General features: G+C 38.7%; 1 protein-coding gene across 4 annotated transcripts in view; it reads left to right on the top strand.

The window, feature by feature from the left end:
* Window positions 1–18496, top strand: part of EPS15 (epidermal growth factor receptor pathway substrate 15) — a 66743-nt gene extending 48247 nt beyond the window's left edge. For 3 of the 4 annotated variants that reach the window (XM_065657053.1, XM_065657054.1, XM_065657052.1), the window contains 12 exons: window positions 3062–3223; window positions 3850–4047; window positions 6038–6235; window positions 6783–6860; window positions 7174–7264; window positions 8699–8734; window positions 9538–9674; window positions 10828–10897; window positions 12071–12144; window positions 12640–12802; window positions 15455–15633; window positions 17558–18496. In XM_065657053.1, the coding sequence (XP_065513125.1) occupies window positions 3062–3223; window positions 3850–4047; window positions 6038–6235; window positions 6783–6860; window positions 7174–7264; window positions 8699–8734; window positions 9538–9674; window positions 10828–10897; window positions 12071–12144; window positions 12640–12802; window positions 15455–15633; window positions 17558–17704 (1533 nt within the window). In that variant the 3' untranslated portion in view covers window positions 17705–18496. Of the gene's footprint in view, window positions 1–3061; window positions 3224–3849; window positions 4048–6037; window positions 6236–6782; window positions 6861–7173; window positions 7265–8698; window positions 8735–9537; window positions 9675–10827; window positions 10898–12070; window positions 12145–12639; window positions 12803–15454; window positions 15634–16209; window positions 16247–17557 lie in introns of all 4 variants that reach the window. The other variant, XM_065657056.1, reaches the window with a different exon arrangement.
* Window positions 18497–25609: the final 7113 nt, after the last annotated feature.

Here is a 25609-nt window from a genome sequence, read left to right as displayed (position 1 = left end):
ATTAATAGTCTGACCTTTCAAAAGATAATCAGATGCTGGCCTATTAGTCACGACAGCAGCTGCAGGAATGCAAACAGAAGTTGCCCGTGTCTTTGGTTCTGTCTGTGCGGGCAGCTGTCCTTCCCCTCCCCGCTCTGCAGTTAACAATGCTTAGGGGTATTGCTGGTTCTGTTGGTGTGTTCTGGAATCTGTGTGTGTTCATGTGAAGGTTGGAGCTCTCTGGTGCCTTTATACAAAAGGTATATAAAGCTAAATAAAAGCCTTACCTTTAATGTTACACTGTTAGCATCACCTGGATAGTTGGCAGCATCACAGGATCAATTAAGTCATTGTATCTAGAGCAGTAATGTTGGAAGCCACGGTCTCAGGCCTTTAACCTCTTAGTGATCACACAAGATATTTGTCCCCTGTTAAATATAAGGTTATAGAGTGCCGTCAGTCTGCGCAAAAGGCTTGTCACTGGCTTGTCAGAAAAATGAGAAACCATCAGGATCAAATGGGACATGGCTGCAGCATTTATTTCAGCTATTGGCCCCTTATCCTTGATCCCTTGCTTGCTCCTGAATGTTGGAGGACCTGCATGTTTCAGGAAACTGTCTAGAATTTCAGAGAACAGTGGTGACAGACTAAGAATATCTTCTGGTTTTATTCTAAAGGTGACATTTCTAAAGGTGGTGCACAAAACCAGTGAGTTCTAATCTGCCACCTTGGATCAAGTTGGTTTCATGGCATCACGCTCCTGGGTTTCTGATACCAGAATTATTTCCATGGACACAAATTATAATCTAAAATATAGCCATGATCCGTGATGGATTGAACTGATTTGTATGGGAGGAGGGAAAGAATGACAGATTTATGCTCTGAGTATCCCACTCAGCATTGGATTGTCCTTATTCTTTCTTTGTGGCCGTGCACCAAAGCCATTAGAAAGTCAGTGAAGTTTAACTTTTCTGAGCTCTTTCAGGTTTACTGGTTCTTAGCACATGAATCATTTCGAGAAGTACAGACTGGCAAGCTATTAAATCCATAGTCTGTCTGTGGAAATACAGATCTCTAGACTTTTCTTGCCCTACACTACATCAGCATGGAGGGTTATAATGATTGCAAATCTAATACAAGGATTAGTATTACCATAAAAACACTAGTTTGCACAACCTCAAATATGTTAATGGATTTTTAATATAGAATCTCATGCAGTGCTTGAACATTAAGATGCTGCTTCTCTGCTGAGAAATCAAAGCTTGATTGGAGCTTGGTTTACTTTATGAGGATGTATCTTTAAGTATTATCCCCCGTTCTGTGTATTGTATCTACTTTGGCCTCTAATTTTGGAGTAGTTACGTGAGCACATTTGGGTTTTGGTTGTGGTTGGGGTTTTTTCCTTCTTTTCTCTTCTGGGAGCCGTCAGGCTCAGTCAGGTCTTTTCAGTGCTTCTCTACTGCTGTGCCCAGCACAGACATTGGGATTCAAGGAACAGAAGCAAGAGTGGAGGTGATCTATATTTAGCTTGTGTGCATGTGAATTCTTGCTGCTTTTCAGAGAAAGGAGACTGAAATCTCTTTAAACTGTTGCCTTTTCCCTGGTTACTTGAGTGTCAGCTGATACTTGCTTTCCAAAGCAATGTGAAGAATGAATGGATCAAGAGTGTCCCAATTGTCCAAGTCTGCTGTAAAAGCTTTTTGTGTGTGTGCTGGTTTGTCTTCCATAAATTAGAAATAATCAGTAATTCATGTAGTCTGACTGCTGTACATCAGTCATATACCCTTTACTGAGCTTCAAATTTGATTCGTGGGGTTTTGTGGTTTTTTTGTTGGTGTTTTTTTTGGTTTGGTTTTGTTTTTCTTTTTTTGATGTGTGTTTTGTTTGGTTTATTTTTTTCTTTTTCCCATAAACTTATCTATGATGTTTCTTTAGGTAGTCTTCCAGTTTTGTTAAGGTTACCTATTTCCAGAGCATCTCAGTCTGCACCATATGCCTTCCTATTTCTGTCTGGCTTTTTTGTCTTGATTATCTGGAGGTGTTAACACATGTGGATAAACTAGCTCTCTCACACAAAAAAACCCAGACAAAACACGACTAAAAAAAAGACAACAGGATCTTGACATAGAGCAGCACACGAATGTATGATCTAATCAGAAACTCCTTAATTTTCTTTTATCTCTCTTCTTCTATTTTTCATGATTCCTCCTTCAATTACCATATTTTCTCAGAGAGGCTGCAGTCTTCTCTTTTCATCTAATAGTTTTCCTTTTGTATTAATCCTTTTGATCTCCCTGTATTATCTCTTCCTCTTGACTTCGATTCTTTCTTCTTCCTAAATTCTTTTCTTGACATTTTTTTCAATGTTATCTCTGCAGTTTGTTGAAGTATAACCATTCCCATTGCTTAGAAATCAACCAATTATCATATGATGCTACTTAATGTCCTTGGAACACAAGATGCATACTTACTACTGTTTCATAAATTAAAAGATGCCATATTGTTGTGTAAGGAATGTGCATTTCTTACCAATAGTGGTATATGGAAAATAAGTTTTTGGCTGATTTTTGCAAAATTAGAGGCAGGGAGGCTCTAGAAAGGAGAGCACTTGAGTTAATAATGCACTGGCTTGGTCCTTTACTGTGTTGAAAAAAAACAAGTTCCTATTTTTGGCCATGTGTTTTCAAAGGGGGAAGGGGCAGAATAAAGAGTTTCTGTTATTAAGTAACTCAGTAAAATATAGTGCTGAAACACAGGAGAGAGAACTTGTAGCAGCCTGATTAAAGACCACTTCTGAATTCAAAATTAAACCCTCACTTCTCTGGGTAAAAGAGTTAATCTCTGCATGACCTTCAGTATTTCAGAGAGATTATTTTTACTAAATAAAAAGCGAATAACCGGATTATTTATATGTCTTAGAATTAGAGTCTGAGAATACTTGCTTGTCTGACGTAATGAATGCAAGCTTTTGAAAGAATTTGTTGATACTTTGAAATCCAAGTTAACACTGCAGTTTATACTGCGGAGTTCAGCGGTTAGGAGGAGAGAGGGATCAAGGCGAAGCTGATCTGTTTTATTACAGGATCTACAAGATGAAGTAAAACGGGAGAGCAATAACCTGCAAAAGCTGCAAGCCCAGAAGCAGGAAGCGCAGGAAATCCTTAATGACCTCGATGAGCAGAAGGCCAAGTTGGAAGAGCAACTGAATGAAATCAGGCAGAAGTGTGCGGAGGAGGCCCATTTGGTAAGGTCTCATGGTGAAGGCCCCAGAAAGAGCAAATGCCTCATTTTGAAGAACTCAGCCTTGCAACGTTACAGTTGTTGGGGCAGGAGACAAAACTTTAATGGGTAAACAGCCTCGGTGTCAAGATTTTGACACCAACAGAGAACAGGAAATATGTCACTTCAGTGACCTCCTAATTTAGGCATCAGTGTGTCAACAAATTTAGTGAGCTATACTTGCACACAAGGTTAAGTGCAAACAAATAATGCAAAATTATAATACAATATAAGTGTAACTAGAAGCACTAATTACTGGGACTGACTTCTTAGCGGTTAAAAAAAAATCATCTTATGGTTATGTAGTTTTTTTCTAATATAAAGCTATGGTATTTCTTTAAGGTCTGAAAAGGTATTTCCAGTATTAGAAATATCTGTGGTGGTCAGGAAAACAGCTAGAATACTGTGATCTTATTAAGACCAATAGGGAATTAGCCTTTCATTCAGGTATGATCTATCATCTCTGCAATAGCTATGAGGTGTTTACTTTTTCTGGTCATAAATAATAGTATTTGGATGTGTTTGGAGGTGTTTTGTTGGTTTTGTTTTTGTTTTTTTAATATGGCTTTGAAATATTTGTCCATGCTGTAGATTGCCATGCTGAAGGCTGAAATAACAAGCCAGGAATCAAAGATTTCAGCATATGAAGACGAACTGACCAAAGCTCAGGAGGAGCTGAGTCGCCTGCAGCAAGAAACTGCTGAGCTCGAGCATTGCATAGAGTCTGGGAAAGCACAGCTGGGACCTCTTCAGCAACATCTGCAGGATTCACAACAGGAAATCAATTCAGTAAGGCAGCGTGAAAGGCTAAAAAAAAAAAAATTATCTTTAGCCGACAACCTTTAGTGTGTTTTTTCTTAAGGGGAAGGCGTTGTTTTCCTTTTTCTTTGCTGTTTGCTCATGTCTGTAGTTGCTCACACGTATTCCGTGCTAGTTGTTGTTAGGATTGCTAGAGGCTGACTCAAGTCACTCAAGATACCTCATGATTTTTCTCCAAGTTTTGTTAATAAAAAGGGATTAACTTGTTGTACTTCATAAATAATTTGTCTCAATGTAGTGAATGAAAACTTCGTAATGCATGTTCAAATTCTGTGTTCAGGAGTCACTTAAGCTTTCCTCCTCAGCCATGGCCTGGGGCATGCTCTCACTATTCTTTAATTGATGTGATGTCAGTATAAAATTACTAGTAACATTTACTTAGTGCAATGTTGAAGGGGGAAAGTAAGGTGAATGTAAGAATAAATTGGATTGAGATGAGATACTGAGATGTGCAGAGATGGTCCTGCTGGTTTTTAAGCACAGGACTGTGCTTCAAAGTGTCTGCCACTACGTTAAAGGGAAACTTTTGGCTCCTGTCTGTAATCAGTGATTCATTATTACTTCAGTGATGCGTTAGCTTGCACACCCTTTCCTCATCATTCTCCTCCTTTGACTTGCCAGCTCTCTAATGTATTAGCCAGAGTCACATCATTTCCAAGTTAAAAACAAAACAAAAAACCTTCCTATTGTCTTTGAACCCTAGGAATGGCTGACTTTTGGGTTGGTCATTTCACACAATTCAGGTCTTTAACTTGTTAACAATATTTTTTTTTTTTCCTCAAGACTTACACTCCTAGTGTTCACGCAAGAACACTTTCTTCTGTTGAAGACCCTTATAACATATTAATAAATATTAAATTTGGCTTTGAGGTTTAGAAACTGGGAAGTAAACACGTGGATTTTTCCATTGTTCCATCGCAGGTAGGGAGCAGGTTGTGCTATTTTAATATACTAGCAGCAGGTCCTTGCAATGAACAGATTTGAGGTTGATAATGGAAGTGGTTATGCCTGACTGTACTACAAACATTGGGGTTTTTGATAGGTTTTATGTCAGTACTCTTGGTTTTATTGCTCTTGGCTCACAAATAATGAACAATAGGTGTTTTGGTGCTTTAGGCGAGATTATCTAATGGTTAGTCTGAGGTCAGTGTATTTGAAAGACTCCTGGTGGTGTCTTTGCTGCCACCTGACTTGTGACACATACAAGGCAATGAAAACTCCATTAGGTGACTGACATAGCAGAGGTCAGTGGGATCTGGACACCTAAACATCTGAACTGTCTTCATCCTTCTGCATAATCTGCCCAATCCAAGAATTCCTTCATAACCGATAAGTTGCTTGTAAAGGTTTGCTGGGAGGCACTGCATTAAGCATATTGCTGAAATAATAACATGTGAATGTAACTGTCCGCTTAGGAAAATGTACTGTGGATTTTGTAGACTTCAAAGGTCACGTGGGAGGAGATAATGAATTTGTGATTTTTCTTCTTGGAAGACAAGAATTCTGATAAAGCAGCCTTTTTAATTTAGAGTTTAGGGCAATTGCAAATACATAATTTAAAAAACAAACAAAACACACAAAAACCTAAACAAAACCAAACACCATCCCAAACAAAACCAAACACCATCCCAAACAACCTCTGAAAACTTTGCAACTCTTCTTATGAGTTAGAGTAGAAACAAAGCAAAAAGTCTTGCTGTTGGCAGTGATGCAGTCTGCTTCCTCGGCAGGAAAAGCTTCTCAGATCTGTCCTTCAACCACATGACATCTCTTCTAAATCAGATTTGTGCTCATCTCTGAAATTTCATCCTTTGATTGAAAGAACATGGTTTTTATCATATTTGCTTTTGAAAATAAGAATTTCAGGTATATAACTTCCATTTTATAGTTAAGAGAGGATGGTCATATACTGGCTTCTGTGTTCTCCCATTCTGATGTGTATACATTTATGTGTTTACAGGTGCAGACAAAGCTTCTTGAGCTCAAAGAGTTGGAAAACAACCAATTTAGTTGGCACTCTGAGCCACATAATACACTTGTTAATGGAACTGCGGATCATTCTAGTCTTAGCAACAGCAGCAGTGAAACCGCGAACCTTAATGAGAATGCTGAAAGGGAAAGTATAGCAGAAGATGAACAAATAAACAGCGTGTCTCCAGTGAGTAGTGTTTTGCCTGTTTGATCGTGATGCAATGCAGCTGTGAAGTTGGAATAAATTAACAATGTATTCAAGATTGACGATGTTTTTAAACACTGGCACGAGTGACATTTCAGGGTGTTATTCTGAGGGACTATGTTTCAGCAATCTGAAAGTTGATAAGCAGAAAAGGATGCAATTTTAGCTTGGCTACAGAGTGTCAATAAAAAAATTTCTGTATTTGTTCCCAAGCAAAATATCGTAAATTGAATAGCAGAATTAACATTAAAGGAAAGAAGCTGTCTCCATGGAATAAGGAATAGTACAGAAAATCTAAAGCTGTCTTGCTTTAAATGTGGCTTCTTATGTCCCAGTAGATTCTCGATTTGATTTTCTTTTTTAAACTTTCACGAGGTTTATGGAACATTTTGGTGTGTTCTATAATAAGTATGAACCTCTTGAAGTATCCTTTAGTATGTTCTTTTAGCTATTTAATACTTAAAATGGTATGTATCGAGTAGTCCTTCTGTTTACTTATTTACGGTGAATTGCTTTTATCCCTATACAGGTAAGGAATAGTCCAGAAACAACAGCCCCTGTTGTGGAGGAAGAGAAAGAGACCTCAGCTGCAACTGCTACCAAAAAAGTGAGTTTCTTCAGATTTGGAGGAGGAAAAAGTAAATTAAAAAATGCTAGTTAAACTGTTTCAGGCTTGTATCATGTCACTTGCATGATTGGTCATAGAACAACACAAAAACAAAATTGTCACTTCTTATTTTTATTTAGTGTGTGATGTTATGAAAACATTTCATCTCATATAGCAGGCAGGTGGTTGTTGAGAAATACTTTGCAATTCCATTGATGAAGAAACCACTAAATGGTAACATGAGATGATGTGTTTTTCATCCTGCACATCTTATAAATTTAATTCCTCTCTCTCCTTCTTTTTCATTGCCCAGGAAGATCCATTTGATGCTGAATCTCATCCGTTGCCTGATCTAGTTTCTGAAGCCAGCTTAGAGTTCTTCCAGTCTGACCCTTTTGTTGACAGTAAGTGAGCTTTTCTAGGTGCAGATTTGCAGAAACAGGTCTTGTATGAACACATCTCAGACTAATCGTCACCTCGGAACTGCTCTTTATAGAATAAATGTGAAGGTGTTTGAGTGACAGGAATGTGGAGCCAATAGCCTTACAAAAATAGAAATTATAGAAAGGAGAGTTCCAGGTGGTTTCTTCTTCCTTCATCTGGACTTTCTAATTAGCTATGAAAATGGAATTTTTTTATATTTTCTTTTTTTTTTTTTTTCTTTCTTTCTGCCCCCACTCCCTAGAGGTTGCATTTTCCTCCCAAAGGTGTGGGCATACTTGCAATACATGTGCTGTCGCTCATCTAATTTGCAGCCCAGACCCACAAACAGATCAGCCGAGGGTTCGGGGAGCTGCACAGTGGGGAGGGTGTGGGTGGTTGAGAATGAATGGCTGTGGCCTACTTATGGTGAGTTTGGTGCTCAGAAAAAGGTAATGTGGAACTGCACCATCTGTTCGTCTTGTGGAAGTGCTATTATGCTTTATTTTAAGAACTTGCCACTTACGAATGCTGCTGCTCTGATTTTTTTTTTTTTAATGTTGGAAGAAGTGATCTGTCTATATGGAACCACTTGGAGAAGGGGAGTTAATTTGGATTAACTGCTGAAGCAGATGTTTTCAGCCACTTTAATATGATTTTCCATGCTTTCAGAATCAACATGGTCTGATCAATTTAGCTCGTATCGCTTCAAAAGGAAAATAAGCTAAATTTGTTTCAGATCACTTGGCTTCTGAAATAATGTCAGTGCAGATTTAATACTTCTGATGAATAAATTAAACTACTTTAAAACAGCTTGGATGTTTTTGTGCAGATATTGTTTGATTTTTGTTGATACTGAAGTGGTCCTACTCAGCCTTTCTTGAGAGGAGAAAGCTGCGTCTGTTTAGTCACCAATCTTTTGGGCTTTGTGTGCTCAGTTATGTTCAGGGGTAGAAACCTACAGCTAAGAGAAAATATATTGATGTCTCTCAAGGTAGATGAGGGAGTAGAACTGATACAATTGGGAGCATCTCTTCAGTACAGAAATGAGCACTTAGGTGCTACCATCCACGACACCTGTCAGAATTAATCAAAACTGGGACTAAACTTCTGTCAGTGGTTTGCCTGGGTTACAGTGATGGTAAATACTGCATAATGTGGGTGTTTACTGACAGTAGCGAACAGAAATGCATCTTTGAGATCGCTGCTTTTGTGTGTGTTTCATGGTGGTAATGAGTTACTTAATGAATATTTGCTTCGTCTAATGCTAGTTCTTGTAGTTCCACTGAAAATAGTGAAACTGTTCCTCTGAGTGAGAGCTGTTTAAATTCCAGCTCTAGAAATGAGTTTGTATCCAAAAGGCTTCAAATTGAGTACATGCTGCATGATAAGGAACTTTTTTCTTCTTTAAAAAACAGGTGATCCCTTCAAAGATGACCCTTTCGGGAAAATTGGTAAGTAACTTTGTAACTTCTAATGTGTTTGTTTTTCTAAATGAGTCCTACTCAAAGAGTATGTGGGGAAAGAAAGTGTCACCACATTGAGCACAAAAAGATGGAAATGTCCCAAAAGTCACCATAGGATAGATAAACATATGGCAGTAGCGGCTGGCCACTCGTGTTAAAGCTTTTCAGAAAAGCCCGTTGCCAGTGAAGTTCTCTCTTGCTGTTAGAAGTATCTTCAGTTGGGATTTAAGTGTGTGAAAGTGGTGAACAGGAGGCCGCAAACTCTTGCTGCCTTTTTTTGTATGCAAAGAGGTAGGACTGTGCTCCTTTAAAGGCTCTTAACTTACCAACTTTCTTTAGAACGAAATATTGAAAAAGGTGGGAAGTCTCTACAGGTGGGCCAGTAGGAAGGCTCTAGCAAAATAACATTGTGCACCAGGTGCCAAATAAGAGAACATCAATTTTGTTAGGGGAGTGAGGGAGAGGAGGGTAGGAGAGTTCTGAGAAACACGAGTTTTTGTAAAATGCTTCATTTTTAGGGGGCTTGGTTGTAGAATCTATATGCTTAGGTGATTCTGGAACTGAACCACTGGCATCATCCAGAGTTTTAATGATGTGCAGAAAGTGTTGGCTTGTCCAATGTTTTGAATCACAGAATATGAATTATTTACAGATTAATTTCATACTTCAGAGATCCTTGGTCTTAAATGTGTCACCATCTTGCAGTATGAAAAAAGCAATATAATGTTTAGGTTTATAATATCAAGCTTAGTAAAGCCGGCAGAAATGTTAATGAGACGTTTACCTTTCAGATCCCTTTGGTGGTGATCCCTTCAAAGGCTCAGATCCTTTTGCAGCTGACTGTTTCTTCAAACAATCCTCCAGTGATCCTTTTGTGGCTGCTGGCACTGATCCATTTAGCACTGCAGACAACAGCAATACTATCACAGTAAGTTTGGTAGCATACCTTTTAATTCCTACTGTATATGAGTTGGACAGAACCTTTTTTGTACATTGGGACACACCTTAAAAAGCTGATATTCAGAAATCGTATAGGTAAAAGGTTACCTCTTACCCCATGGCTCTGTCTTGTCTTTTTTTGTGTCCTATTTTCTAGAAATAGTCGCAGATGAAACAAAAGCAAAAATAAAAACATTTTTTAAATGTTTCAGTGTGGAGCTTTGTTGCTCCACAGGTAACAACATTTGAGAATCAAGAACCAAGCTCTATTGGTAGCTGGCGGAACTTACTAAACATTGAAAGAAACCCAAGATTAATCTTGCCAAGCTATGTTGAGACATTTGATTTTTGCCTCCAAAGCTTATAGGATGAATAAGTATGTTACATGTCTTATCTGAAATCTGATGCAGTATGGGGTTTCCCCTCTGAAAAGACAAATTGTTCTATAGGTGTATGTTGTTTGGGTTTTGTTGTGGTTTGGTGTTTGGGGTTTTTTGTGGGTTGGTTGGTTGGTTTGTTTGTTTTGGTTTTGTTTTGGAGGGTTTTTTAGTTGTTTTTTTGTTTGGTTTTTTTTTTAATGAGTCATTGAAGCCCTCTCATAATGTGGAGATTCTTACTGAACGTACCCCTTTCAAGGGTACTTTGGTATATCTTTCAGCTATTCACATTATAACTGAGCAGTTGTGGATTAGTCTTGAGTCTATAATAAGGTAGAGTTGGGCATGAAACCTTCTCTGGTGTAGGATGGAACTTGATGAACATGAGATAATATTTAGGGCTGATAGACAAATACTTAATCTAAGAATCTGAAATTCTTCGTGTCATAAGTTTGTCTCTATCCTTTTGCCATCTCCTTTCCTTCTCAGTGCTGCCTGTGTTCATTCTTCACTTCCAATTTTGTGTGTGTGTATAAAATGTGTAGAAGTATATGCACATATTGTACCTTTTTTCCTTTGAAAGTATTAATTGCTGTTTTGAGGAGGAGTTTCTGTTAACAGTCTTGTTTACTGATACTGGTAAAAGCTACTTCCATAATACTTTATCTTAAAACTTCTAAACTAAAATAGTGATTGTATTCTTAGAAATAGGAATCTTTTCAGCTGAAAAACAAATTTCCCTCCAAAGGCATTTTTTAATTTTAGACAGAGATATCAAAGAAGAATGACCCTTTTGCTCCTGGTGGAACAACTGTTACTACATCAAATGATCCAGGTAAAAGTGGATTATACATGTCAGACTTCTTGGGTTTTCTTTTTATTTGGTTTTGCTCATTTTTGTTTCTAGTCTTTTAACTGAATTTGCAGTAGAGCATTTTAGGGATTTCCTACATTTCCTGAATTTTCATGTCAAGTATGACGTAAGGTGCAAGTTTGCAGGGGGGTATTTTTATAAAGCAAAACTGTCTCACATCTGTAGTGCATATCACTGAAGACTGATACTGCAAAAACGTTCCTCTGCCTTACCTCAAACTGCTGAAATATCCTGATCTAAGTGTTTGAACTATTTGAATGGTTTGTACTGCTACCCATTCGGACTGTTTTTAAATATTTCATGTTACTTTCTAAGTAACATACAAGATAGCTGTGTACCATGAGAGGAGACGTGGCATAGAATAACTACTTCATCAAGAATTTTTACTGTTAAAGTTTGTCCCTTTCGTTTTGCTATGATCCTCTCTCATCTGAGGGATAAAGATGTTTTAGAGAAGACTCTAATCTGCTGTTTTCCCAAGTCGCACTGACAATGGTAACCCAAAACATGAATCTGTCTGTGATTCATATTGTAAACTTGTTCAGTTCAATTGTAGGGAACAAAATGCTGTTTTCTGGAGATGCAGAAGCACATATTGGTAAAGCCAGTGCACTTCTTGCTCTGCAGTAGAATAGCAGGTTTTACATATTTTGAGGCACATAAGAATGCAAAGGTACTGTTGGATTAGATTGAGATTATATGAGGTTTAGATAATTTATTTCACAAGTGATCCTACAGTCAGAAGTTTGTTCTTGTTCATGTTTATATAGATACTATCTATATGTCTCTGTATGTATATGGCTGTATGCACACAAAAAAAATACCTCTGTGTGTATACATACATGTATCTCAGCAAAACATCCAGTAGTATGGGTATTTGATACTTTCAGTGGAATCTAACTTTTTTAAATGTAAGAAACCGGAATATCAGTACTACTTTTGAATTTTCCATGTTCAGGAGAATTATTATTTTTAACTGGTAACTTAAAAGTGCCCACTTCATAAAATATTTCACTTGAATTAGTCTATGCTGCAGAATATGTAACTGTTGCTTTCTTGTTGTAGGGTTTTTGTCAACCTCTTAAATATTTAACTTCTAATTTAATTCTGTTTACTTGATTTCTGTGTATTTAGCTACCGACCCCTTTGCCTCTGTGTTTGGAAATGAATCCTTCGGAGGTGGCTTTGACTTCAGCTCGCTGTCAAAGGTAATATGAAGCTACTGCTGTTCATAGAAAATGCATGAAACTCTGCGGTAACAAGATGTAGCTCACTCTCTCTACCAACAGTTTTGTTACTTTTTTGCCACTACTAAAAATTTATAAGGGCTGACATCATTGGAAAAGAATTGTCCTGCAATTCCACTGGGAAGAATGCAATGTAATCTTTCTGGCTTTATAATTATTTTCTCTATATTTGAAGTGATATTATAATTACTGAAGGAAAAAAAAAAATGAGTTTAACAGCAGATGTATTACTTTTGCACGTTTAACTGCACTCAACTTTATATTGCTGTACATGGTAACCATTCCTGATTTTCTAATCTCCTGGAGTATGTGGATAATGTATTTAAAAACAAACAAAAGAATTTGCTTTTTGCATCAGTCCAGACTTTCAGTTCTAAATAAATATTGCATGATGAAAAGGGAAAGCGTAGCAGAATTGCACTGAAAACGTGTATGTTGCTGTTTTCTTTGTTGAAGGCCAACAACGAAGATCCCTTTAGCTCTTCCACATCGGGTTCTGTTAACAGTGTGATCATAACTAAAAATTTATTCGAGGAACCACCAGCTAAAAATGAGGATGTTCCTCCTGCATTGCCCCCGAAAACAGGAACCCCCACAAGGCCCTGCCCACCACCCCCTGGTAAGAGCGGACACTGAGATGTCGTTAACAATTAGCTGCTTTGATATTGACAGTGGGTCAGTAATTATGAGGGGATGGTCAAGTATCTGAATTTAGAATGAATGAGCAAGATGTGAAATAAGTCTGTTCCTGATCTTGGGCAATTTCCTCAGTTAAATTTTGCATGGTGTTTGCGATCATAGTTTGTGTTTTGTGGTTTTTTTGTTTGGTTTTTGGTGGTTTTTTTGGTGGGTTTGGTTTTTTGTTGTTTTTGGGTTTTTTAAGGAAGAAAGGATTTAGAAAACAAGAAAAAACAGAGTTATTACAAGTATCTGCAAGAACATAGCTTGGCTGCAAATGAAATGGTTACTAATGTGACACATTGTGAATCTTGCATTAAATTATGCATAAAGTGTGTTCTATCCATTGCAAACCCTTTAGTTTTAATGCAAAATGAATTAAATAGGGTTAAATGACTGCCTCAGGCTTTCAGATAAACATCTTCCAGGTGGCCTTCCCAGAGGTCTGTTGCAGTAAACCTGGCCAATGTCATAGGAAAAAAAACGGAGTTTCCTGCGCTGTTTTCTGTTCAGTGAGAGCTGAGTCCTCTGGTTTACTCTGTGACACAAACCATCCTGCTTTCCAGAAAAGGCCACGATTATCAAAGATGACGACACCTTCTTGCGGTTGCAACAAGCCCATGTTACAACAGGCTCCTCACTCTCAATTTCTTTTTTTTGCGTAGATTGGAAAATATATTGCTAGTATTCCTTTTTAAGTTTCTGTGCTTAGTTTCATTTGCTTTAAAAACTACCGCATCTTTTTTACTATTATTCTATATGGATGAATGTTTTGGAAAACTGTGTAGCATGAAACTTAAACATGTATTCATCTTTTTCCTCAGAAGAAGTGAAACACAGTATATGTAGGAGTATTAATACTAGAGTTTACACTCAGGTGTTTAATTTCTGATGTTGGTGTGAGATCTGGCTCATGCTCATGCCTTGCAAGTAGTCAGTTTCATTGTAAATAACGTTAGAACAGTTGACAAGTGATGATAATTTGAAAGTTTGATAGCATTTCCTCTTTACCGTGGTATTTAAAACACAAAAAGGATTTCTGAATCCATTGTATAGGAGTGGCTATGGTGTGGTGTACAGATCCACTTTCAGAGTGGGACAGCAGCATCCTTATCAATGGATGACCAGAAAAAAAAGTGGCCTGTTTTCATTCGCACATGTTCAAAATGATTCTGTGGTTACCTTGATAACCATTCCCAATAAATTATTTTCCTAATGGAAATATAAAATGGAGATACGTAAGTGTATTTGTTTTTAGTTATTCCTTTGGTCTGATTCAAAACATGGGAGTGTTTTTCCAAAGAAATGCCCCCAAATCTTTCTCTTAATCCATCACACTACTGGGAAGTGTGCAGAGCTGTTTGCTTCCCTCTAAAATCGTTGCCTTTCTAGATACTGATAAACACCCTCACTTCATGATTTTTTGGGGCAGATTTAGAGATTATATACTTCATATGCTTATACTTACCAGTCCTTCCCACGTAGAAATAAAATTCCCTAGCTGTCACTTGAAGCTGCTTCTTCCACGTTGTTCAAGAAAAAGATGTGCATTGTTTGTCAGTAATTGATCACCAGTGAGTGAGAGCCACCACGGCAAGGTTATCTGCCAAGTGCCCAAATCTTCTATTCTCTAAATCATTGCCCACTTAGAATCTCTTTTGGTCTATGAAGAATGTTTAGACTAACTTGCAGCAGTGATATGCGAAACAATAAGCACTTTAGTTTGGTTCTGCAGTTTAAAAAGGCAACAGAACCAAGTTTTAAAATATGGCCATTGTAAGCGTGGAACCGCTTGCAGAACCCCAGTAGGTGAATTCAAGAAACTGCAATGAAGCCTTTTCTGTAAGCAGTGAAATACAGAAAGAATGATGGGATGAAATTCAGCTCAACTGTTCTTGGAAGTACTTGGGTTAATGTCCTCGAAGGTGTTGAAAGCTGACTGGGGTTAAGCTGAAAAAAGAACAAGATAAGTGGGGGCTTGTGCCTGATTCTGTTATATCTGCAGCTACTTAAGGCAGGATTAACAAAATAGTTAAGCCTGTGATTGCTCGTTACCATACTCCTTCATTTTGTTAGTTTAAAAACTACAGAAATTCCAGGTGTTAGGATAGTCAGGGGACATGGTGTTTTGAAGATTTAGAAGTATGTTTCTGTTTTCCGAATGAAACTGTGTTAACTCGATCCAAACAAATAATAAAAGAGCCTGGCAGGAATGATCGTGGACAGTTGATAAGCAGAAGAAAAAGAGACTGCTGACAGAATAGGGGCTCAAAGCTATTAGAAATTCTCTTCCCAAAATGGTTAATTAGTGCATAATGGTGTTCTTGAAGCATTAACATATATGTGTTCCTTTTTACCTGATTACCCCTTTAAGACACTGTGGACCATAATCTTTTTCTTTTTTTTAAATTTTTTTTTTAGTTGGCAACCCTTCCTCTGAAGTATTTGCAAGTCCGCTAAATTACTAGAAGAGGTTGCATTCCAAGTAGCTTTTGAATTTGTGGGGTTTTGGGGTTGTGTTTTTGTTTTTTACTATTTCTGGCATGTTATTACTTGCTATCTTAAATTTATTTTAAATTCATTTTAATCTAAGGGAAGAGACCTATCAATCAAATAGACTCTTCAGATTCCTTTAAACCGAGAGATCCATTTCAGCCTTTCCCCACCCCAGACACTCCCAAAGAACAAGAAGCAGATCTGTTCTGTGATCCATTTGCTCCCACCAGCATCAGTAAAGAGGCTGACCCCAACAATTTTGCAAACTTCAGTACTGTGAGTAAACACTTTAAACATTTGTTTCAGTATAATGACAGCTCTGAATTGTTCACGCTGAAGACTTCAGTGTAATTTAAAATATTAAAAAGTATCCCATGTACAAAAGGGATCTCACTTCCAGTTAAAACAGTACTTACATTTTGTTTACAGCTGAGGCTGTCCTAAAACAAAATGCTGCAAAACGTTGTAGTTAATGTTTAAATTGTATTGCTTTTGAGTTTTTTTTTTCATGGAAGCCTCCTAGCACTTAGAAAGCAGGACTTTTAAAATATCTATGTTCTAGGGACTATCCATTTTATAAGATTGTGCAGCAGATTTAAATTATACATTTATAACAAGCACACTGTTAACTATCCAAATAAAAATAAAACAAAAGATGTGATTTTAGTTTACCTGTCACTGAACTGTTAAGTCATAATTTCAATGTACTGAAATACTGATAAGCAGCCTCATAACAGTGTGTGCTAATGAAATATGATGTGATGAGTTTTGGATGGCTAGTAAATTCCAGACGTATGTACAAATAAGTAAAAGGTAGTGAGTGTCTCTTTATAACCAGAATCCATTCCATAGAAGTCGTGGTGTCCAAGCAGTAGAAGCAAATCTAAAGGTTTGTGCATGCCTATATTTATTTATTTATTTATTTATTTTTCTCTTGAGCTTTTGCAAATAGGAGTTTTGAAAGGCATCACCTCACTTTCAAGCTTGATACCTGCTAAATGCAATTTGCATTTACAGTATCTTGATCATAGTGCTTTTTTACTTTCAGGCTTAATAAACTATGTGCTTGATTGAAGTAAACTGAGGATTGACAGGCTCTCAGAATTGACTTGCACTGGTTGATGTGTCTTGTAGCATGATAATTTCTCAAATGCTGTTATTGATCACTGTTAGTAGTTAGAGGGACTGAGAAGCCAGTTTGGAGGACAGAATGTGAAAAGCGGAGGAGAAAGCAAAAATATTCATTATCTTTATGAAGGAAAAAGTATTCCAGCTGCAATTACTGAAAATACTAAGTGAACTATGGAGAGACTCAAGCTTTTCTGTATTTATTTCCCAAAGAAGCAGCTCAAAGCATAAACTAGCCAGAGTATATCATGATAACCCTTTCAGACTTAACGCTGGGACATGGATGAAGACATGGGCTTCACCTGCCTCTTACTTCTTGTGCATGCTGACTAGAAGCAAACTTTAGCATAACGTTTTGTATTTTATTTAAGATAATACCCTTAACTGTGTCTGATTTGTAATCATTGTCCCACAGCAATTTCGTTCATGTTCTGTTCACATCAATGTACATAGAATGTTTTTTTTTTTTTCTCTTGTATCACCCTGACCTTTCTCTGTATTACTACGAGGCTTCTAACTGTACGGTTACCTTATTATTTTGCTGTTTCTCGGCAGAAGCATTTTTCATCTGCACAATTAAAAACAGTTGTTCTACAGCTATTTTTTGCAGTCATTGTCACCTGGAAAACTCATCCCTAATGAAAGCATGGTAAATCAGGATGTCCCACAGTGTGGGTAGGGGTGTATTTTGCAAAATGTTCTCCTGATTTATTCAATATTTTTCTTATATGGACTGGTTTTTATCCAAAATAATTTGAATTTAAATTATAGCACTTTCTACTGAGTAACTTTTTTGAAACTTAATACTGAATTTTGAAACGTGGCATATTTCATAAAAATCCATCAATTGGATGGCTTCAATGCAGTCCTTAATAGTTAAGTTTTAGGCTAAGCTAATCTTAATTAATTTTTTAAAAATTAATTTAATTAAAATTAAAAAGCAAGTAATATTTGAAGACTAGAAATATACAGTATTTCAAAAAACTGTAATCGTCCCTTAAACCAAGGACTTGGACATTATTAGCGATCATCGTATTATTAATCTGGTTTATTTTGTCTTTTAAAAATGCAGTATTCTACTGAGGAAGACATGATTGAATGGGCTAAGAGGGAAAGTGAGAGAGAAGAGAAAGAACGATTGGCAAGACTAAAACAGCAAGAGCAAGAAGACTTGGAACTGGCTATTGCACTCAGTAAATCTGAAATATCAGAAGCATGAAGTTTAGAATAAGATTTTGTCTGATGTCAACTGTTTTGTCCCTGTTCCTGAATATCTGACCTATTTAAATGTTAATCAGAAAATACATATATACAAGAAACTCTGAAAAGGTTTAAAAATTTCTGAAAGTGGTGTAAATGTTTCTGCTAAATTCAATCCTTTTGGTTATTGTTTGAATAACTGTTAAGTTTAGCATTCGATTTCTCTCGAGTTTTCAGGAGAACAAAGGACTTTTCCCAGCTGTAAGCAAATGAGTTTAAAATGCAGATAGTAAGGTTGTAGTTTGACTGTAATCTGTCAGCAGTTGGCAATTGAGCGTAAAGTGAACGCAGCAATTCTTCTGCCGTGGCTGACTGTCTCCCATCAAGCAGTTAGTCATTTGAAACCTTTTATCCTTCTAAAGAGATTTTAGTAATGCCAGAGTTGTGGAGTGCTTTATTTTATACGTATGCATATAGATTTTCCTCTTCATTGAAGATTCCATGTTTGGATTTGAAATAACAATCTTCATGGAGCTTACGTCAGAAAGAGTGAGACTTTCTGAAACCTTTAATGCTTTTCTTGCATGGTCATAGGTTTTAAGACAGATCTGCTATTTTGTTTTATAAAGCAATTAAATTGAAGGTTCATATACATTTGCTGTTGGCCAAGATGACTGTCAAAATATGAGACGCCACTGCTATTTGAGCCACTCTTGCCTGTGAAATATGCAGCTGAACTGGCAAGTTAATAAGTTCAATTTGAAATAGGATGGAGAATAGAAAGAAAAAACAGGTAGTCTGCTTTTTTTTTTTTTAAAAAAAAAAAACCCACAGTTGTTTTCTGTATATGTAATTTATTGAATGCCAACTGATAGTTGCACCTTAAATTGAATGATTTCTTTATGGTCACTGAGTCAGAGTAGGATTAATAGAATGTTAGTGAAAATAACTTATTGTTCATTTTGGAAGAACTCTTATTCTGGAGAATCAGTTTCATTAAAATAATTCCAAAAAGAATAATCTTTTGCCCTGTCTAAGAAAAATGGATGGCAGCAGCATAAACATCAAGAGAGATTTTTTTTTCTTGCACTTTTAACCTGTGGTATTTCTGTTGAAGAAACTGAAGTGTTTGAACACACAGCACTGGGGAGGAAAGGGGAGAACTCAGCCATGCTTCTGTGTATTTAAGCTCTTCCCATTACCCATCGATGCTGCTGTTGCACGAGTTTGAGGGTAGTTTTCAATTTTTCAGGAAAAATGGGTAACCTGACTGAGATGTTTTTTCTTTTGCACTGGGAAATGAGCATTTAAACACCTGCCCAAAAAAAAGTAACTTAAAATTTTGCAAGTATTAAATAGTAATAACTTATCTATACATTTTTGTAATGAGTGTACACTAATCTTGCAAATCATATGATTAACTGGATTACATAGTTTCTTATCTTTTGTTAAAAATGTATACTCAGTGGACCAACTCAATATTATATGTATATATTATATATATATTCCTGCTTTCCTTTATGGAATTTAAAGTTTTGAGTCATTTGATGTTACATTTCATGTTACTGACTCTGACTATAGTACTTTTACTCAGACTACCAACAAACTGCTGCTGTGAGCTAAATGGCATTACTTTATGAAGTTTTAACTTTTTTTTAAACAAAAAAACTTGTTCAGGTGGGATTAGCCTCTATTTATAGACTTCCTTTTTGTTTAAAAAATCTAACAATAGCCTGTAATTATAAAGAAATAAAGTTTAAGTACATAAGTGTGAACTGTATGCCTAATTTTTTAAAAGGGTACTCCGAGCTGTAAAGCAACATGCAAATGTAGTGCAAACAATGTAAAGTGTTTGACTGGAGTCTGGTGGGAGTGGGTTAATTTTCAGAGAAAAAAAAAAGGGATGTTAATCCTGGCTGTCACTTGCTTCCTTAGGAGTTGTGGCAACCTCAAAGAAAATTCAGGCTACTCTTGTCTGAGGATTTTTGCCAGCACAAGGGTTGCAGAGCCCAAATGTTTAGATAATAAAGATTTATCTGTGAAGGCGTTATACATAAGCATCTTCTGCTGGCTGCTGCCAACATACAGGGCTTAAGACATCCTTGGTTTGACCCAGCATATGACTCTTCTAAGTGTGTCCGTCAGCATAATGTCTCCTGTATGGCAAGGTACAGACTGCTTGGTCAGAAGTTTAGGAATCCAGCAGCCCTTTACAGGTGTCTTTGATCCTCTCGTACCAGTAATGCTAGGTTTTAATACACTCATCTAAGTGGACCCAAATCTCTTTGCCTATTTTCTTTTAATGAGTTGGGTTGGGCAATGTAATACAGTTCTATCCGGTTCACACACATTCTTGAGGCTGTTTGAAACCTGCAGGCTGTCCTTTTTTTTTCTCCTTTTAAGTCCCCTGTCAAGTTTCCATCTGGAGCACACTTTGCCTCTGGTTGTGCCACTTTCAACCCTCTCTCCCCTCCAAACTGTGTGCAGTCTATTTAACCCTTTATCATGAAACTGAAGATGGTTGCTAATCACCTTGAATCATTTGATACCCTTTTTTCACTAACTTCCTATACTATGAAGTTCTAACTGTCATGTAAAGGTTTTTATTGTGTTCACAGAAGACCATTGCGCTCAAAAGATTCAAGAGATGCTCCAACGTCCAGCAGATGAACTTGACAGTTACACTCCCAGTGCAAGTTACCTGAAGCAACTTAACTAGAAACTGCATTGGAAGAACGTACTGGGGATTGATGTTAAGTCTGTTATATCACTGTGAAGTATTGACAATTGGAGGAGACTGAGGGGTGACCTCATTAATGTTTATATATTTATAAAGGGTGAGTGTCAGGAGGATGGAGCCAGGCTCTTCTCGGCGACAACCAACAGTAAGACAAGGGGTAATGGGTTCAAGCTGGAACACAAGAGGTTCCACTTAAATTTGAGAAGAAACTTCTTCTCAGTGAGGGTGACGGAACACTGGAACAGGCCGCCCAGGGAGGTTGTGGATTCTCCTTCTCTGGAGACATTCAAAACCCGCCTGGACGCCTTCCTGTGTAACCTCACCTGGCTGTTCCTGCTCCGGCGGGGGGATTGGACTGGATGAGCTTTTGAGGTCCCTTCCAATCCCTGACATTCTGTGATTCTGTGAATAAAATGGCAATAAAGATGCTTAATGAAGGAACTGACATAGATTGAATTTCAGTGAAGTTCTCTGGAAAGCTGCCTGCTTCACCACAGTGGACTTTAGGCCAGGCCGCTTGATGTGACAGAGAATATTTAACCCTTCTGCTTAACACTGTTGTGTTAGACCTCAGTGTTGGACTTACCGGTTTCTTTGGTTCGTGTGGACTTTCTTGCCACCCTTTGCCACCTGGCACACCCGCTGTGTGTCACCTCCTCACAGAAACAGCAGCCAGCTCTCAGAACCACGTTGCCCCCACAAACTGTTTCCCCACAAATTTCTCAACAGTTTCATTTAGCTGCTTAAAAATTTAAATTGACTGTTTCAGAATTTGAATATTTAGCAAAATTATAACTTTAGTTTTGGAATGTTTTAGTCATGCTTTAGCCTGAATCTTCAAAGTGATGGTGTGCATGGATGTGTAACCTCATGTTTTTAAAATACTGATAGAATGGTATTTTTAGGTTATAATGTTTTTAGATAGCATAGATCGGGGTGTCAAACTCATTTTCACCAGGGGGCCCCATCAGCCTCGCAGTTGCCTTCAAAGGGCCAAATGTCATTTTAGGACTGTATCAATGTAACTACTCCTACATTTGTACAGTCCTAAAATGACATTTGGCCCTTTGAAGGCAACTGCGAGGCTGATGGGGCCCCCTGGTGAAAATGAGTGTGACACCCCGGGTATAGTGTACAGGTTTAATTTATAAAAGGGTAAAATGAGAAAAGTAATGTATCTGTTCAAAATATTGGCAACTGAAGTCACATCTTCTCTTTATGTAATTCTGTATCATGACGGCGAATACTCTTGAATTTAATCCCATTATTAATTAGAGCGAACATGAAGGTTGGCCTTCATATGCATCCCTATTTTATCATAAGAAGGAAGAGGATTTGTTTGCCTTCTGTGGTTATAAACCACAAGACAATGTCAAATTAAAAGCAGATGGTCAGTAGTTTGTACTGGAAGTATGCAGTAATTTTCCCAAATTTAAGATCTTCTTGTTGCAAGTTTGAGATTTACCCTTTTGGTAGGTAGAGTGGAGCTGTACTTACCTGTATGGGTGTTATTGAACTCTGCAGAATAACTTGTGCGTTGTCTTCCTTGTTGGCAGCACGGTGTTGGTATTAAAATTTAAAGGTGAGAGAGGGACACAAACCCAAACTCTGAAGTGGTGGCTGAGGGTACAACTCCCAGCTGGAGAAGGACAGACTTTCCAAGCTCGTGGTGCCTCAGCCTTGGTGCAACAACTAGATGGCCTTGGCATCTTTCTGCGCTAATGGTATCTCTGCTATTCATAGTACCAGTCAAACTCCCTTGCTACCAAAACATCTGGAAAGTTCGTGTTCCCAGGGAGCTCCAAGCCTAAAACTCTGTGCTCGTTGCAGAATTGTAACTCGGTACCCGCCCAGGGAGGGAAGACAGCGTAATGTAAAGGAATTTCTTACGTAGAGAAAAGTAAGTGGGGAGGAAAGGTAAAAATATTTTCCTCTTGTGCTTACGGACTGATAGATGAGTAAGGGAATCTCTTGTTGCAGGTTTTTGTGGGAAGCTTCACAGTAAATTTTGGCCTGTGTCTGTTACTCCAGAAAAGATGGGAAGGAACTTTTAATTTTTCAAGTGACAAGCCATCAAGTCAAGGTCAGTAATATTGTGGAACAGAAGTCATTTTCATCCACCCCCTGTTTAAAGAAAAATGAATAATAAAAAATACATAAATAATACCAGCTGCATTGCCATTCCTTGCTCAGAATACTGAAGAATTCCTGTTGTGCCAAAATTGAGGGATCTAGAGCTGCTAGGACCTTAGATTTTAAACTGAAAACAAAAAGCATTAGTTTTTAAAGCAGGTGATCAGGTAACTATTGGATAGAGGGGAGAAATGCTGCATTGTTTGGGTGTGTATTCAAGAGGTCAGGATGTTGTTTCTCATTATCTCTTGCTGATTTATTAAATGATTTTGGACAAACCACTTCTTAATGCTAATCTGTTTCCTGTTTTCTAAGTGACAATGGGTCTGATAACATATTACGTAACTGCTCTAATTTAGAACGACAGTAAAAGGAATTTTATCTCATTTACTCGTGTGTCTCTTATAGAAGAGATGGACTCCAGGACTATACAAATAACTGGACATAGATTAAGAATTTGACAGAAGTTCTGCTTTGAATAAGGTGTTTTCTTGAGGGTTTACTACTAGTTTGCTGATAATACAGGGTGAAACTCTTCCCTTTGACTTCAGGGGTCTGTCCCAGCTGGCACTGGCCAGCAGCAGATCCTTGTAACACCGTCTGCAAACCGTTGGCTTTCGCAGTTTTGTCTCTGACGGTGCCCAAGTCAATACAAGGATTCACCCTGATCGACTTGCTCAAGCCAATCTTCCTGTGTGGACAGATTCAATATTTATTCTGTTGAACTATATAGCATTGAATTTTTATATTAAAGCCAAAAGGTCTTTAGGATTGTTTTCCACAGAATTCAGTCTCTCTTGAGATGTTACAGGAACAGGTGTGGTCCCTTACACAGAAAAAACTAATTTTGAAAGGCTTAATGGATTTTTAAGTAAAATCCTTCCTGTAGATTCTTTTTTTTAATACTACTCCGAAGCTCTATTAATACCTCCTTATTTTTCAATGCTCTTCTGTAATATAGACTAGGGTCTTTGAGCGCTGAAGAGTTCTGAGGAGCTTGGACTATGAATCCCATTTTGAGCCCGCATCCAGTAATAACTTTTACTGAATAAATAACTCAGTTGAGGTTGAACCCAGTGACCCAGAACCCTGAAAACTATGTAAAAGTACTAGTTGAGTGTTAGAGTTGTAGATTTAAGTTCTCTAATTTTGCTTAATATGCTATCAATTTATTTAAAAATACTTATTTTACTGTCAGATATTAAAAGCACAACTGTTCACAAACATAGAATAATATGCTCAGGAGAATAATTCAAACTGCAGTTAAGCCAGTGATACAAATTTGTCTTTCTGTTTTATCTTTTTCAACTCTGTCCCTACAACACAGAATTCCTAAAAGTTGGAAAAAGCAATTTAGAGTATATTCTGGGGTGGTTATTAATGAAAACGTTCTTTAGGTTAAATGTGGCTGGCTATTGAAAACGGGTTGTATCTAAAGCGCAGAGTTCTCCCTTCATTATGAAACCTGTGAGCTGGAATGTACGAGCTTCACAATCCAAAAAGCTCGAGGTATGTAGCAAGTGCTGAAAAATGTGGTTTTGCACCTACACCAAAACAGCTCTGTGAAGGTGCTTGTCACTACTCCTTACAATGTCCATCATTGATTAAAAAGGTTTAATTTAGCCAATTCAATCACGAATTGTGGCCTGTTGACTAAAGAATCGCGCTCAAACGGCTCGGACCAGGTGAGCTCTCTTCACTTGTCTCGGATTCTCCAAGAGCAGCTGCTGGAGCGCGAGGCCTCTCATTCCGCACATCGCCAACCACGTTGTCAGAGTTCAGCTCATAAATTCTTTCTTTTTCTTAACCTTATACACCCACTGTTCTCATTAATATGCCCATTGTTTCTAAATGTCAACCCAGTCCTTCTGTTTGTCCTGCCACTCCCTGGGCCGTGTGTACCTTTGCCTTCTTTCCCCACTTCCTTCCTTCCACAAACTCCTTTATTTTGTTCATCTGTTCTTATCCCTGTAACCTGAAGCTGCGTGATTGATATGAGTGGCCAAATAAAACCAATTTTTCAGCGTTGCATGCCTATTAGTAATTTCAATCGGTTTAGCTTTTTCGACTCGTATTATTTTAAATAATTTGTTCATAAACTGATAAATCTGAAGTGTAAACACTGTTGGGTGTTACTCCTTTTGTACAATTCACTGACCATTGTGTTTCTCCGCCCAGGCAAACACTTTCTTGGGAACAGGCTCTTATAACGTCTAGGCTAATTAAAAATTCTGCTAAAAATTAATTATATTTTCCTGGGGTTTTTTTCTGAAGAGGAATTAATGACTCTAATTCTAGCACACAGTACATGTTTTCCTCTCAGCTGCTCTTAGGGCTCCCACAGGACTCCCCTCAGTTCACCTGCTGGCTCAGACCCTTCAGCTCCACAGCAAAGACCCCGCGTCCCGCAGCGGCCCCCGGGGCAACGCCGCACTCCCGCCCCTCCGGGGCGGCCGCCGGGCCCCCGCCGCTCCCTGCCCGCCGCCGGCGGAGGGGCGGGCGCTGCCGCAGCCGCTCTCACCTGCGGGGGCGGCCCCTCCGCCCGGGCCCGGCCCTGCCCGAACATGCGCCGAGACGCCGCTTCACACCAGGCGAGGTGGCTGCGGCTGCCGGCCTCGCCGGGGAGCAGCAGCAGGGCCAGCCCTCGGCTCCGGCCTCCCTTCCCGCAGCCGCTGGAGACGGGGACGCCGTTCGCGACGCCTCCATGGAGTCCCGGGCGGGCAGCAGCGGGAGCGGTGACACCCGGTATGGGGCTGGGGTGGGGGGGAAGCGGGGTCTCCCCCGCCGCAGGCTGCGCCGTCCCCGGGGAGCGGCACCGCCTCCCTGAGGCTTTGGGGACGCTCCGTCCCGGGTCGGAAAAGGGGGCGGCGGTGGCGGGAGCACCCGTCGCGGTGGCGGCCGGAGCCGAGGGTCTGCTCGCGGGCGGCTCCGGTGCCGCATGGCGGGCGAGGGCGGCTCGTTTGCCGGCTCAGCAGCCGCCTCGGCGTGGTGCCTGCCCGGCCCGCTCCCGGCTGGCTGCGGGGAGCCGGAGCCTTCGCGGCTTCAGCCCGG

The sequence above is a fragment of the Caloenas nicobarica genome, chromosome Z (assembly GCF_036013445.1).
Source record: "Caloenas nicobarica isolate bCalNic1 chromosome Z, bCalNic1.hap1, whole genome shotgun sequence".
Taxonomy (NCBI): Eukaryota; Metazoa; Chordata; class Aves; order Columbiformes; family Columbidae; genus Caloenas; species Caloenas nicobarica.
This window is presented reverse-complemented; position numbering and strand designations above follow the sequence as displayed.